The sequence below is a fragment of the Bactrocera tryoni genome, chromosome 5, assembly GCF_016617805.1.
Source record: "Bactrocera tryoni isolate S06 chromosome 5, CSIRO_BtryS06_freeze2, whole genome shotgun sequence".
Classification (NCBI taxonomy): domain Eukaryota; kingdom Metazoa; phylum Arthropoda; class Insecta; order Diptera; family Tephritidae; genus Bactrocera; species Bactrocera tryoni.
Window position 1 is genome coordinate 78,616,797 of NC_052503.1, and position 13,401 is coordinate 78,630,197.

Consider the following 13,401-nt stretch of genomic DNA (forward strand, 5'->3'; position numbering starts at 1 on the left):
TGCATTGGGTGACGCAATTCATTGTCTATGTTTTGAAATATATTATGTAAAATGTATGCAGTGAACCATTTTCTGCTAGAAAACTTAACGTAAATCTATATATTAGTTACAAAATATTTTTTAAAACATCGCTTTCATTCAGAAAAATTGCAATTTTCCAATTGGAGGAAAACAGCAGCCAGCAGTGTTCAGTTTGCTTTATTTCTGTACAGTGATGGCTAAAATATTGGTACTCTTTTATGATATGACAATACAGTCGACGCTTACAGTAAGTCCGTAAGAATAAAGTCTGATACACATATAAAAATACATACATGCATACATACATACATATATACAAATAAGGTCTCGAAGGATCATTCACTAAGATGAAAATAATCTTCCGTTCACAGGTTCATTGAGCAGTTTATTGATTCTACATAATATAATTTTTTTTTGTTTGAAAAAAATAAAAATATATACAATATTATCAAAAACTCTTGAATGGGAAACGAACACCAATACAAACACACATTAAAAAGATTGCAAATTAAATCGTATACATACATATACATATGTACATAGTACATTGTATGTACATACATATATACATACATACCTATTCCGAACTCTATCGGTTATTAAGCGAAAGACAAGCGATAAATATTAATCTTTGATTGTAAACACATACACATGTACATTTAGCCCAAAGCAATGTACGCACTGCCACTGTCAATTTTTGCACACATGTATGTGCGTACATACACACACACAAGCACTATTTTCAATTCGTAAATGCTCGTATGTGACTGCATGCAGACGAATTAATTAATCTGTAAAGATCAGAATTGTTTCGGTATTGCTGTGGACAATAACTGTTTGATAAAATTAGAATTGAAAAATAATGCAAATAATGTATGGCGAATAAAAAACAACGAACAAATAACTAGAGACAAAAGTGCTAGCCCTATCGATAGAACGTATACATGCCGGGTACTAACGGAGCGCGATTACACATACATATGTATGTAATATGTATGAACATATTGAAAGCTGCATGACACCCCAATGCGCTTACGGCGAGGAAGAGGAGCAACTGGAATCCACTTGACTGCAAGCATCACTCTAAAACAATTAATAAATACGATTGCAGAATATATTAAATCATTGACACCACAGCGCACGTACGGCGTGTTAACAAACATACTACAAGTGTCTGCCCATACGTATTTACATGTGTATATGTATGCAGTTGACGGAAAACAACACAGCAAAAGGCAGTAGGCGGCGGGTGGTTGTTAGCAAATACATTTAGTGTGTAATTCCACATTCGACCGTCAACATTGTCAGTCTTTGGGTGACGCTGGTGCCTGCCTTTCAAACAAAAATTTCATTGAAAGCACAGCAAAACGAGTGAAAGTGAGGAGTGCGATAAGTTGAAGAAACATTCAAATTTTGCCGAAAAGTGTAAGTTATTACATTTAAGAAGATCAAGAATTGAAAAAATTTTGAGAATACATTTTAAAGTTTCGTTGGCATGTATGGCATTTACAATAAGTTAGCTTTGAACCGAATTTTTTATAGAAATTTTCAGGCAACAGCAGGATCGTGTAGTTTGCGAACAAAAGTCCATAGATCAAAGTGGTTAAGACTAAACAGTACTAAAATAAACATTTTTACAGACTTTTTGCTTATTTACGATTAATTATTTTTTTATTATTTATTTATCAACAAATCAAGAAAAAGTCACACATAATTCAAAAAAATTCAGAAAAATTTTAAAATTGCCTTAAATTTTATTTTTTAATTTTTCTGATTTTTTTGGCATTTTTTTAATTTTTCTGAATTATGTAATTTTCAAAGGTGTCAAAGAATCTATTTTTCACAGTACCAAGCGAAAAAAACATTATTTTTTTAAGCCACCCTCGTATATACATACATATGTACATACATACATATGTATATAACTATAGTAATACTTGGAACGACTATTTTAGAGGGGTCTAAGAACCCAGTTTTCAGAGTTCCGAGAAAAAAATATATATTCAGGGTTTTTAAACCACCCTAATATGTTTATGTATGTATGTATTACTGTCAAATTTATTTTGGAAAAAATGTTAATGATTAAGCTTTATTTTTATTTACATAAGTACATACATATATTTTGAAATTATTTTTAATTTAACTTATAGCAAATTTTTTTAGTCCCAAACATACATATATAATGGTAATTAAAACTAATTAGTTTGCATTTGTAGGTTATATAGAATTCTTTATAACCAAACTTTTTTATGAAGAAGAAATAAAAAAGTATCGCTCTTGATAAGACTAAGATTACAAGTTCCTTAACAACAAAATTCAATTACCTCGCATGACTAATAATTTGAAATTTATTCACAGACAATAACAAAAATAAAAACTCCAAAACAATAAGAAAAAAACTGACCACAGTTAAACCACATTAAACAATTAGTGCAGACAAAATATAAGCAGCCATAAAAACAACAACAGCGGCGATAATATAACCAGACAACTAAATAAACATAAACATGTCAAGCGAAACAAAAACTACAGCAACAACACAAAACAAAGTGGATGAGATTGATAAGATACGTCTTAATCTGGCCGATGATTGGAAAGTGCTGGGCTCCGTCTATGATTTGTTGAAAAATGGGAAAGCGTTTTGTGTGTCCGATGCCGACCGCGATGCGGTAAAAATTGTCGACTTTAAGCAGCCGAACGAAATGAAGGTAAGTTAACACAAAAAAGTACTTTATGTGAATCCAGGCATATATTTGTATGTATAATATTAGGGGCTGAGGCTTGTTGAAGCAGTGGGTGTAGCAAAAAAGTAGTGGTAAGCTCAAGCTGCGAGATATATGTATGTATATAGATGCTGATACCGAGCGCTAATATATACTCTCATATTATATATGTATATATACATATTTTCTTTATATACCTACATATATATGCATGTATGTAAGTATATAAGTAGTTAGTGCTTGCCACCGAGAAAGCGGCTTAAATGCCACAAAACTGTCAACACACTTTGGCGACACACAATGATTTGAAACCGTTGGCTGTAGCTTGCAACAGCGGATGACGACAACGACAACGACAACGACGACAAAGTGTCACTGCCATGGTCAAATCGAGTTTGGCGCAGGCGGGTGTGTTTTGGATCGCGAAATCCGCTGACAATGCTTGTGCAGCGTCGGCTAGCGCTAGCGATGACAAGGCGTTATTCGTGAACACTGGATTTGCAATTAAAAAGTGTGTCAAGTTTATTTTTCTTTTAACGGATTTAAACATTTTCATTTTGACCGGCATTTTTATGGCAAATCGAACGGCGATTCAATCACTAAGTCAGTGAATAGACACAATGCACATACGAACATACATACATACTATGTATGCACATGTATGTACTAACATATATACACAAATGCGAGCCGGCAAAGCCGTTCGTCTTTTCACTTCACTTTGAAAATTATTTTGTCAACATGTCAGCAACTGTTGCTGTTGCTCGAAACTATGTAGTTGCTATGTTGTGCGCCATGTTGCTATGTGTTACTGCCTGCTGTTGTTACGTTGTTGTTATTGTTGCCACAAAGTTGATCCGCTGTTGACCGCCGCTGATACATGATCATGTTCGTAGATTGTCATGTTTTGATTTTTGATTAGGATTGTGTGTACTCACAGGTATTTACATACATACATATATGCTGGTATTCGTTATTCACATGCTGTGTGCGCGCTTGCTACATACATACATAAGCTCAAGTTTAAGTACGTCTATATTTATTTTCTACCAATGCACGGTTTTACGCCCCAATTGTCTGTCTTGGCTCTGATCGTTGCTGTGAACTGTTAAAACCGTGATTTAAATTATATTTTAATTTTGGTTGATGCTTATTTATTATGCAGAAGCGACTTAAATGAGCGTGGAAGTTTAAGTTAAACGGTTTCAATTTTCACTAAGCTGGTCAACTGAGCAAATCTCTATATTATTTTATTTAAAACCGAGATGAAAAGTTAGCTAAGACAGCCGAAGCTATAATAACCTTCACTATGCACTTATTTTAGCATAAAAGGGTATAAATAGATCTTTAGGGTGGCTTGGATCGGCCAGTTTGTATAAAAGCTATATGCTATAGTGCTCCAATCTAAGCAAGTCTGCAATATTTATTTAGATTTGGGGTCAATTCAAAAGTTTTGTTTAGATTTAGTCAAGTCCACAACCTTTGTTTACATATGGGGCCTCTGATCATTTTGTTTACATTTTATGAGGTCAAAGAACCTTTTGTTTACATTTTGCCAAGATCATTGATCGCTATGCTTGCATTTGGGGTCATTTGATGTTTATGCCAACGTTAGGCATATACAACGACAATTTGCCAAACTGTCGGTGGTTTGCAACCTAAGCCTTACTTCGTTATACAGAGATCGAACAAAAAGTAAAAAATAAAATCAAAAGTGGAAGAGCAGAATAAGAAAAGATTACAAATGAAAAATGTATAAAATGTATTATCAGTTTACTCTCGTTATCTTTTGGGGAAGCATAATTTCAATGAGTGCTGATAAGCGTGGTGCAAAAAACTTATATTTTTATAAACAATTATAAATATATACTTACATATGTATATACAATAATTAATCAACATCAACCTCCTTCTACATAGCAATTGATTGACCTCAGCATCGATGAGAACAAAACACATACCATAGCAGAGATAGAGGACTTATGTCGGCTGGTAATTAAATATTCAGTAAAAACCAATCATGGCCGGTTTCATAATCAGCTGTTCGGCCAAATGGATCCGTATGGTTTGATGGGCCAATGGATCACCGATGCGCTCAATGCAAGCGCGTAAGTAAAATATTGAATATATTTATTTACACATAATATATTATGCGGTTCCACAGACCTAACAATTTCACACTAATTTATATATTTCTTCTTTTTTTTAATAAAATAACAGTTACACGTACGAAGTGGGTCCCGTCTTCTCGCTGATGGAAACGGAAATCATACGTACCGTTTGCCAATTGGCTGGTTATGCTGAAGGTGATGGCATCTTCGCACCTGGTGGCTCCATGTCTAATATGTAAGTAAACTTCTACAATGCTAAGACACTATAAATATACATACATATATACACACGTTCGTTTATTCAATAAGTGTAAGTTCGTATGCGAAAACAGTTATGCCTTCGGCCAACACTTGACTTTGACGCATTGAAAATATTAGATTTAGCTGAGCTGTCTTACATGGTTCACTATCAAGATGTTCAATGGCAAGTGTTACTTTAGGGCTAATTACTCACTCACACGGCTAGTGGTTAGACAGTTAGATAAACCGCAAGCAAAGGCATTGTTTTGGCTGTGTTATTTTAGGGTGGGTCCGACAAGCGTTTTGACGGCTCAGACGTTTATTTACATACAAAAATATGTATTCATTTGAGTGAGCCTCGCGGTCAGAGACAAAGTGCTCGAACTTTACAGGGTTTTTCAAGCAATTAAGAGTAGGATTTTGCATATAATTACACTGAGAGAAATTTACTATCTCGTTCTTAAACTTAATGAAACAAAATTGTGATGTAACGATTTCTAATATGGAAACTTACATAACTAACGATGGTTTTGGGGAGAATATGATTATTCGTAAACTTTTTACTCTTCGAAACATCGCTCGTAGACTCTTGAATTTTACGGCATTTCTCCAAAAAGTTTTTATTATAAGACAAAATTTCGAAAGATCTACTTAAGTGTCACAAACTTATGTTCAAAGCCTACTTGGTCAGTCGTTCGAAACTATATTGACCAACCACTCTGACTAACAACTTTTCCGTTCCTAGGACAAACGGTTACGCGAATGGATGTACGCACATACTTATGTATATCCGACCAAAGACTCACAAATAAGAGGCATTTTTGAAATTATTTGAAAAATTATTTTATATACATATTTTTTGTTTTTTTTTTTTTGCAGCTTGCTAACCATACTGAATTTTTGTAAAAATTTTTCGCTGTGTCTACAAATCTGATTTATTACCCACTCAACAACTCTCTTCTATTCACTTCAGGTATGGCCTTGTCTTAGCTCGCTATAGCCGTCACCCTCAAGTGAAGACTGCCGGCTTGTTTGGCATGCGTCCACTTGCTCTCTTCACATCTGAAGAGTCACATTATAGCTTTGTTAAGGCCGCGCATTGGCTGGGTCTAGGCGCCGATAATTGTGTAGTTGTCAAAACAAATGAACGCGGTCAAATGTTAACAAACGATTTGGAGGCAAAGATTTTGAAAGCGCAAGAGTCGGGATGCGAACCGTTCTTTGTGAACGCTACCGCTGGCACCACTGTGTTGGGAGCGTTCGATGATCTCAATGCGATAGCGGATGTGTGTGAAAAATATGGCTTATGGTTGCATGTCGATGTAAGTATTTAAGTCATTGGACGATACAAAATTCTATAATTGTTATATAATTCTTACACAAATCCACGCACAGGCATGTCTGGGCGGTTCGGCGTTGCTCTCCTATCGAAATCGTCACTTGCTAGCCGGTCTCGATCGTACTAATTCTTTCGCTTGGAATCCACATAAATCACTCGGCGCGCCACTGCAATGCTCGCTCTTTTTGACACGTGAGCGTGATCTACTCACACGTTGCAATAGCATACAGGTGAACTATCTCTTTCAGCAGGACAAATTTTACGATGTATCCTATGATACAGGCAATAAGAGCATACAGTGCGGACGTAAAATTGATGCTTTCAAGTTTTGGTTAATGCTGAAGGCGCGTGGTTACGGCAGTTTTGGACGTTTGCTGGATCATGCCATAGATATTTCGAAAGTTTTCGTTGACAAAGTCAAGCAACGTGGTAGTGAACGCTTTCGTTTGGTTCTGGAAGATAACCAATATATGAATGTTTGCTTTTGGTACATACCGAAGGCGCTAAGGGGTCTTGAAGAAACACCAGAGTGGCAAGAGCGTTTGTATACGGTGAGTAATCGAAACTTTTCCGAAGTACTAGTTAATTTTTATATTTCCTGAACGGAAAATATTAAGTTTGCCATGACGTATGTACGTAACACTCCGAAATAAAAGGCAGAGACCCTATAAAATATATTTATTAAAGATCAGAATGATGAGCTGAGCTTATGTCCGTCCGTATGTATATACGCAACGCGGCGCTAGAGTCACCTAAGCGCTGGCAAGGCACGATGCCTGCGTTTCTTTTATAACGTCAGCTGGCAGCCAGCCTCCCGCGAAATCACCTCGCGACTGTTAAACTACATCACATCATGGCGCGAGAGTCATCTAAACACTGGCCAGGCACGGTGCCTGTGTTTCTTTTATAGCGCCAGCTGGCAGCCAGCTTCCCGCGAAATCAACTCGCGACTGTTAAACTACGTCACATCATGGCGCGAGAGTCATCTAAGCACTGGCCAGACACGGTGCCTGTGTTTCTTTTATAGCGCCAGCTGGCAGCCAGCTTCCCGCGAAATCAACTCGCGACTGTTAAACTACATCAGATCATGGCGCGAGAATCATCTAAGCACTGGCCAGGCACGGTGCCTGCGTTTCTTTTATAGCGCCAACTGGCAGCCAGCTTCCCGCGAAATCACCTAGCGACTGTTAAACTACATCACATCGCGCCGCGACAGTCATCTAAGCACTGGCCAGGCACGGTGCCTGTGTTTCTTTTATAGCGCCAGCTGGCAGTCAGCTTCCCGCGAAATCACCTCGCGACTGTTAAACTACATCAGATCATGGCGCGAGAGTCATCTAAGCACTGGCCAGGCACGGTGCCTGCGTTTCTTTTATAGCGCCAGCTGGCAGCCAGCTTCCCGCGAAATCACCTAGCGGCTGTTAAACTACATCAGATCATGGCGCGAGAATCATCTAAGCACTGGCCAGGCACAGTGCTGGCGTTTCTTTTATAGCGCCAGCTGGCAGCCAGCCTCCCACGAAATCACCTCGCGACTGTTAAACTACATCAGATCATGGCGCGAGAATCATCTAAGCACTGGCCAGGCACGGTGCCTGTGTTTCTTTTATAGCGCCAGCTGGCAGCCAGCCTCCCGCGAAATCACCTCGCGACTGTTAAACTGAATCAGATCATGGCGCGAGAGTAATCTAAGCACTGGCCAGGCACGGTGCCTGTGTTTCTTTTATAGCGCCAGCTGGCAGCCAGCCTCCCGCGAAATCACCTCGCGACTGTTAAACTACATCAGATCATGGCGCGAGAGTCATCTAAGCACTGGCCAGGCACGGTGCCTGTGTTTCTTTTATAGCGCCAGCTGGCAGCCAGCTTCCCGCGAAATCACCCCGCGACTGTTAAACTACATCACATCACGGCGCCACAGCAGCCTAAGCACTGGCCAGGTAGGTGCCTGCGTTTCTTTTATAGCGCCAGCTTCCCGCGAAATCACCTCGCGACTGTTAAACTACATCAGATCATGGCGCGACAGTCATCTAAGCACTGGCCAGGCACGGTGCCTGTGTTTCTTTTATAGCGCCAGCTGGCAGCCAGCCTCCCACGAAATCACCTCGCGACTGTTAAACTACATCAGATCATGGCGCGAGAATCATCTAAGCACTGGCCAGGCACGGTGCCTGCGTTTCTTTTATAGCGCCAGCTGGCAGCCAGCTTCCCGCGAAATCACCTAGCGGCTGTTAAACTACATCAGATCATGGCGCGAGAATCATCTAAGCACTGGCCAGGCACAGTGCTGGCGTTTCTTTTATAGCGCCAGCTGGCAGCCAGCCTCCCACGAAATCACCTCGCGACTGTTAAACTACATCAGATCATGGCGCGAGAATCATCTAAGCACTGGCCAGGCACGGTGCCTGCGTTTCTTTTATAGCGCCAGCTGGCAGCCAGCCTCCCGCGAAATCACCTCGCGACTGTTAAACTACATCAGATCATGGCGCGAGAGTCATCTAAGCACTGGCCAGGCACGGTGCCTGTGTTTCTTTTATAGCGCCAGCTGGCAGCCAGCCGCCCGCGAAATCACCTCGCGACTGTTAAACTACATCAGATCATGGCGCGAGAATCATCTAAGCACTGGCCAGGCACAGTGCCTGCGTTTCTTTTATAGCTCCAGCTGGCAGCCAGCTTCCTGCGAAATCACCTCGCGACTGTTAAACTGGCAGCCAAATTCCAGCGAAGTCTTCTTGTGATTTTCAAAACTTAAGCTCCGAACATATTGCTTAATTCGGATCATTATAGCTTCAGTACTAACTGGGAGATAAAGTTCATCATACACCCTTTTATAATATAATATAAGAAATATGTCTATCAAGGGTATTATAGCGTTGGTGCAGATGAAGCTAACTTTTTTCTTGTTTTTTAAATTTTATTTGTTTTTAGGTTGCACCAAAGATTAAGGAGCGCATGGCTTATAGCGGCACTGTGATGATCGGTTATACGCCACTACAATATCGTGGCTTGGGTAACTTTTTCCGTATGGTATTTACTTGTTTCCCAGTGCTAGAGGAAGCGGAACTAGATTTTATTTTGAATGAAATCGAGCGCTTGGGCGAAGAGTGCGAGTATTAATCGGAGATAGTTTAGTTTATAACAATGCACTTAAGACTATTTCTTAAGCTTAATTTAAAATTCTAAGCAGAGTAAAAAATATAAGAAAATTTACTTGTAAAAATGTCTTTTAACATGGATTCATCTGGGTAATTTTTGCATGAATACACATATTTGTGTAAGTTTTTTAAGTAAAATTTCCACAAATGTTTTTGATATAGAACTCATTCCAAACTACGTCTTACATTACCCTTCGAAACTCGTAAAAACTTTAATAAATGGTAATGGTCACACGAAATAAATTACAAGGAACCGGGTGCCTGGAGCCACAGAACATTAAAAGTATGGAAAGATTAATGGAATACGTTAAAAGAAAGCATATGTTTAAGAAAAAAAGTAAAACAAAAAACAACAAGTAAGAAAGGGCTAAGTTCGCGTGCAACCCAACATATTATATAATATCCTTGCAACTTGCAAACCTAGAGAGTTAAGGGGTTATATAAAGTAAGAAGCAACAGAAGGCAAGAGTATAAGCATATTATTAGCATTGATGTTAACAAACTATTTGGAATTGCTGTTATAATTCTGGGCAAACAACAAAGCAATGTAATTTGTTCGTTTTATGTTACTGCAAACCCGCCGAGTGATCCCCTGTAATTTCATTACAGCATGCACAACAGTGTAGGAATGTTACATACTCGCGCATACAAAAGCAGTTGTTGTCTCGTCATCCGAAGCAGGTGAGCAGCACTGCAGAAAATTATAAGTGGAACGGAATGACCGAATGTTAATAGAATTTCATTCATGTTCGTTAACATTTTCTGTTTATAGTCGTGCGTCGGTGAGTGCGCGTCGGTACGTGATCGCGAGCAAAATTTGTGAAATAGTAATAATTTAATTATTTAGTGGAGTTTTCTGAGTATTACCTAAGAATTATTTATTTGTGAATGTAAAGTGTATAAAAAGGTAAACAAAATTAAAGTGCCAATACAAATCTTGAAACATAACCAACAACACAAAGTAACCTAAAGCGAACATTACAATATGCAACGAGCCCAACGAATTCAAAGCCAAAGCCAAAGCCGAGGCGAAACGAACGCAATCGCGAAAGTACTCGCGCTACTCGAAATGTAAACAAACTCAATAAAGCAACAGCACGACAAATCAGAGACAGAAACTCAAATGAACTTTTGCTGAACTTGAAGGCAATGTAAACAAACATTGCTAAAGACGATAGAAGCCATGTGACGGCGCAGGTGATAAAGGGTGAGGTACCGACACGGTAATGTAAGAACAAGAAGGAAATGTTTCGCGCAGTAAATCAAAAGGCCAAAATGACAAATACAAATCAAGAAGTAGAACAAAGTAAAGATGAAGAAAAATCAGAACAGTAAGGCACTTGCAATGACAGATGAACTCAAACGGGATATGCATTTGCATAAATTGAATGTGCATGCAGAAATTAATAGTTGGCGACGCGTCGCGAAAAAGAACGAAAACTAAGTGAAAAATATGAACATAAAAGTGAAAATCAAAATAACGCGCTGGGCATTTTATAAACCACAATTGGCAAAAATAATAAAAAATAGTGAAAATAAGCAAATGTGCGCGGTAATGAATCGGAACGATTGGGACGCGTCGAGCCGTCAAACCGTACGGCGCAGCGCACTCCATGCTCGTGCAAAGTGGTCGTGCATGCTTAATAAGCGTGTTCGTTGATGGCATGTGTTGGACGCATGTTGAGCAGCATAAAACATGTGGCACTTTCTAGAGTTGGTGTGCAGATTCTGCGGTAAGTACATAATGTAGGTATGTACGGTTTTATGTTCATATGTTTATATGTATGTAGATTTTTTGCCATTACTGCTTATTGAAATCGGTTGCTGAGTTAAAGCGCGTAAATGCCGAGGCTAGCATTTAGCGCACATACTGGCGAGTTTCAGACTGCACTTTAATGAAGAAAATCAACGCTCGTTTCTGCTATCAGGAGCGTAAGAATGGTTTGCGTATTGGAAATTTGTAAAAGAAAAGATGCTGTTGTCTTTTTATATAACATAGCAGTCAAATATAGTTTCTTACATATATCCTGAAAAGGGTATGCTAATTTTGCCCCGAAGTTCTTACATATTTGCAATTTGCACAGTAATCCTCAATGGAGAATCGCCGCTCCATTGTCGGACTCGCCGATTTCGCACCACTATAGAATATAGCTACCATTAAAACTGTTTTTTTTTATTTTTATAAACTTTTTGCTCTAAGGAAAGTAACATGAAAGCGAATTATAGCTTCGGTGTAACCGAAGTTAACATTATTTTCTTTGCTTTTTATTCGGAAACTTTTTGTTTTGGCAGGTGGGGTTTTGAAATGGTAAAGCAAAAGAGCAAATAGTGGGTTTTAAAACAATTTCTGCCTCTAGAGCCTCTCCAATTGCATTTTTCTCTCCAAAATGTACTCTTTAGTCAGCTAAAAATTTATGCTAAGCACTTATTCGCTACTGTTACTTATATAGCCACAAATGTGACACGCAAATATTGTGGAATCTTTATATTTCAGCAATAATAGGATACCTTGGCGTCAATTCTAGCCGCGTATGTTAGTAAACCCACTTTTACATACCTACACAAATGCCAATCCAGTGGAGTTCCGCAGATTACTGCAAATCTACGGAGGTTGGTTGGAGCAGAAAAATGCGTGTGCAGCGCAAAATATGCGGTCACCAGCGTAAAGCGCTCGTCATTGTCATCATCAAGTATATGTATAGTATGCATACATGCCAAGCATAAGCTTGATAGTCGCCGTCGTCGTTGCCGTCAACATCGTCCTCTTCAATGGCGTCGACAACGGCTCCATCATCAACTCAATTCAACTCAACTCAGTTCAGCTTAAGTCAACTCTGGCCAACGCGGGTCTAAGTAAGGCTTTGCGCACCGGTTCAGGCGCTTAACTTGGATTTCAACTTCAGCTATGCAACAGTCGGTGAAAAAAGTGTGAACGTATGTATATATGCACATATGTATGTACCTATACTTATAAAAAAAAGATTCAATTGCTTGAGATGGAAGTCACCTAGGAGGCAGTCAGCGCGCATTAAAGTCGAAGTCATGTCGACAACAACCTCCGCCGACTACTCACATAATGTTGCTGGCTGGTGTTTGACTTTTGTGCGGGCATTTTGCGTCGCGGTTTTTCTACAAGTTCGCAGTCTTACTGGCAGTCTAACTGTTTGACTGGCTGATTTCTGCAATTGTCGGACTCATTAGTCGCAATCATACGGCAATTGTTGATTTGTTAGATTTTCACGAGACTTCGGTCTAACGTGCAGCCTCTAGTGCGTTGCGCTGAGGGGTTGTGTTGCTGTTGGTGTGATTTGTTTCCATTGTTTTGTCTTCAAGTTGTGCATTCTTATTTGATTGCCGGTAGAGTGGCAACGACTAGCAACGCTTTATTTTACTGACCGTTCCCCAGTTCCTTAGTCTCCCCATTCCCGTGATAAATTATTGAGGAAAAGTGTACGAATGTAAGATCATGCGTTACCAGCTCTGGAACGTGTAAACTCAAGCTTAAACTAATCGCCGTTTAACTGAACTACAAATTAAATTATTATAGTATGTTACTTTAGTAGACTGTGCTTTAATTCTGTTTTACTACCAGGGAAATACATACTTATGTACACACTGTGCAAGCCATAGCTGTACTCTTAGAAAGATGCGCTGACGATGTCATTATTGGATGCCACAATTGGTACACACATTCGCTGCTTTCTTAGAGTGTGTGTCTAATCTGTGCTAATTCTGCGCATGACTTATGGAGGTCCTCGCTAATGCTATATACCTATTAGACTGCACTAAATGCAGTAATTCATTTTATATAACTC

At 39.1% G+C, this 13,401-nt stretch overlaps 1 protein-coding gene across 1 annotated transcript; it reads left to right on the forward strand.

The window, feature by feature from the left end:
• The first annotated feature begins 793 nt into the window (after window positions 1-793).
• On the forward strand, window positions 794-9,632 carry LOC120778570 (cysteine sulfinic acid decarboxylase). Its single transcript, XM_040110435.1, has 7 exons — window positions 794-1,446; window positions 2,380-2,729; window positions 4,665-4,852; window positions 4,965-5,090; window positions 6,069-6,417; window positions 6,491-6,985; window positions 9,360-9,632. Exons 2-7 carry the CDS (start codon window positions 2,529-2,531, stop codon window positions 9,546-9,548), a joined length of 1,548 nt encoding a protein of 515 aa, XP_039966369.1. The 5' UTR covers window positions 794-1,446; window positions 2,380-2,528; the 3' UTR covers window positions 9,549-9,632.
• The last annotated feature ends 3,769 nt before the right edge of the window (window positions 9,633-13,401 follow it).

Excerpts from the sequence above, each read along its gene's own strand:
- LOC120778570 (XM_040110435.1), top strand. The coding sequence starts at position 2,529 with ATGTCAAGCGAAACAAAAACTACAGCAACAACACAAAACAAAGTGGAT. Across the intron at positions 4,853-4,964 it reads GATGCGCTCAATGCAAGCGC|TTACACGTACGAAGTGGGTC; the intron begins GTAAGTAAAATA and ends ATAAAATAACAG. Across the intron at positions 5,091-6,068 it reads GGTGGCTCCATGTCTAATAT|GTATGGCCTTGTCTTAGCTC; the intron begins GTAAGTAAACTT and ends TATTCACTTCAG.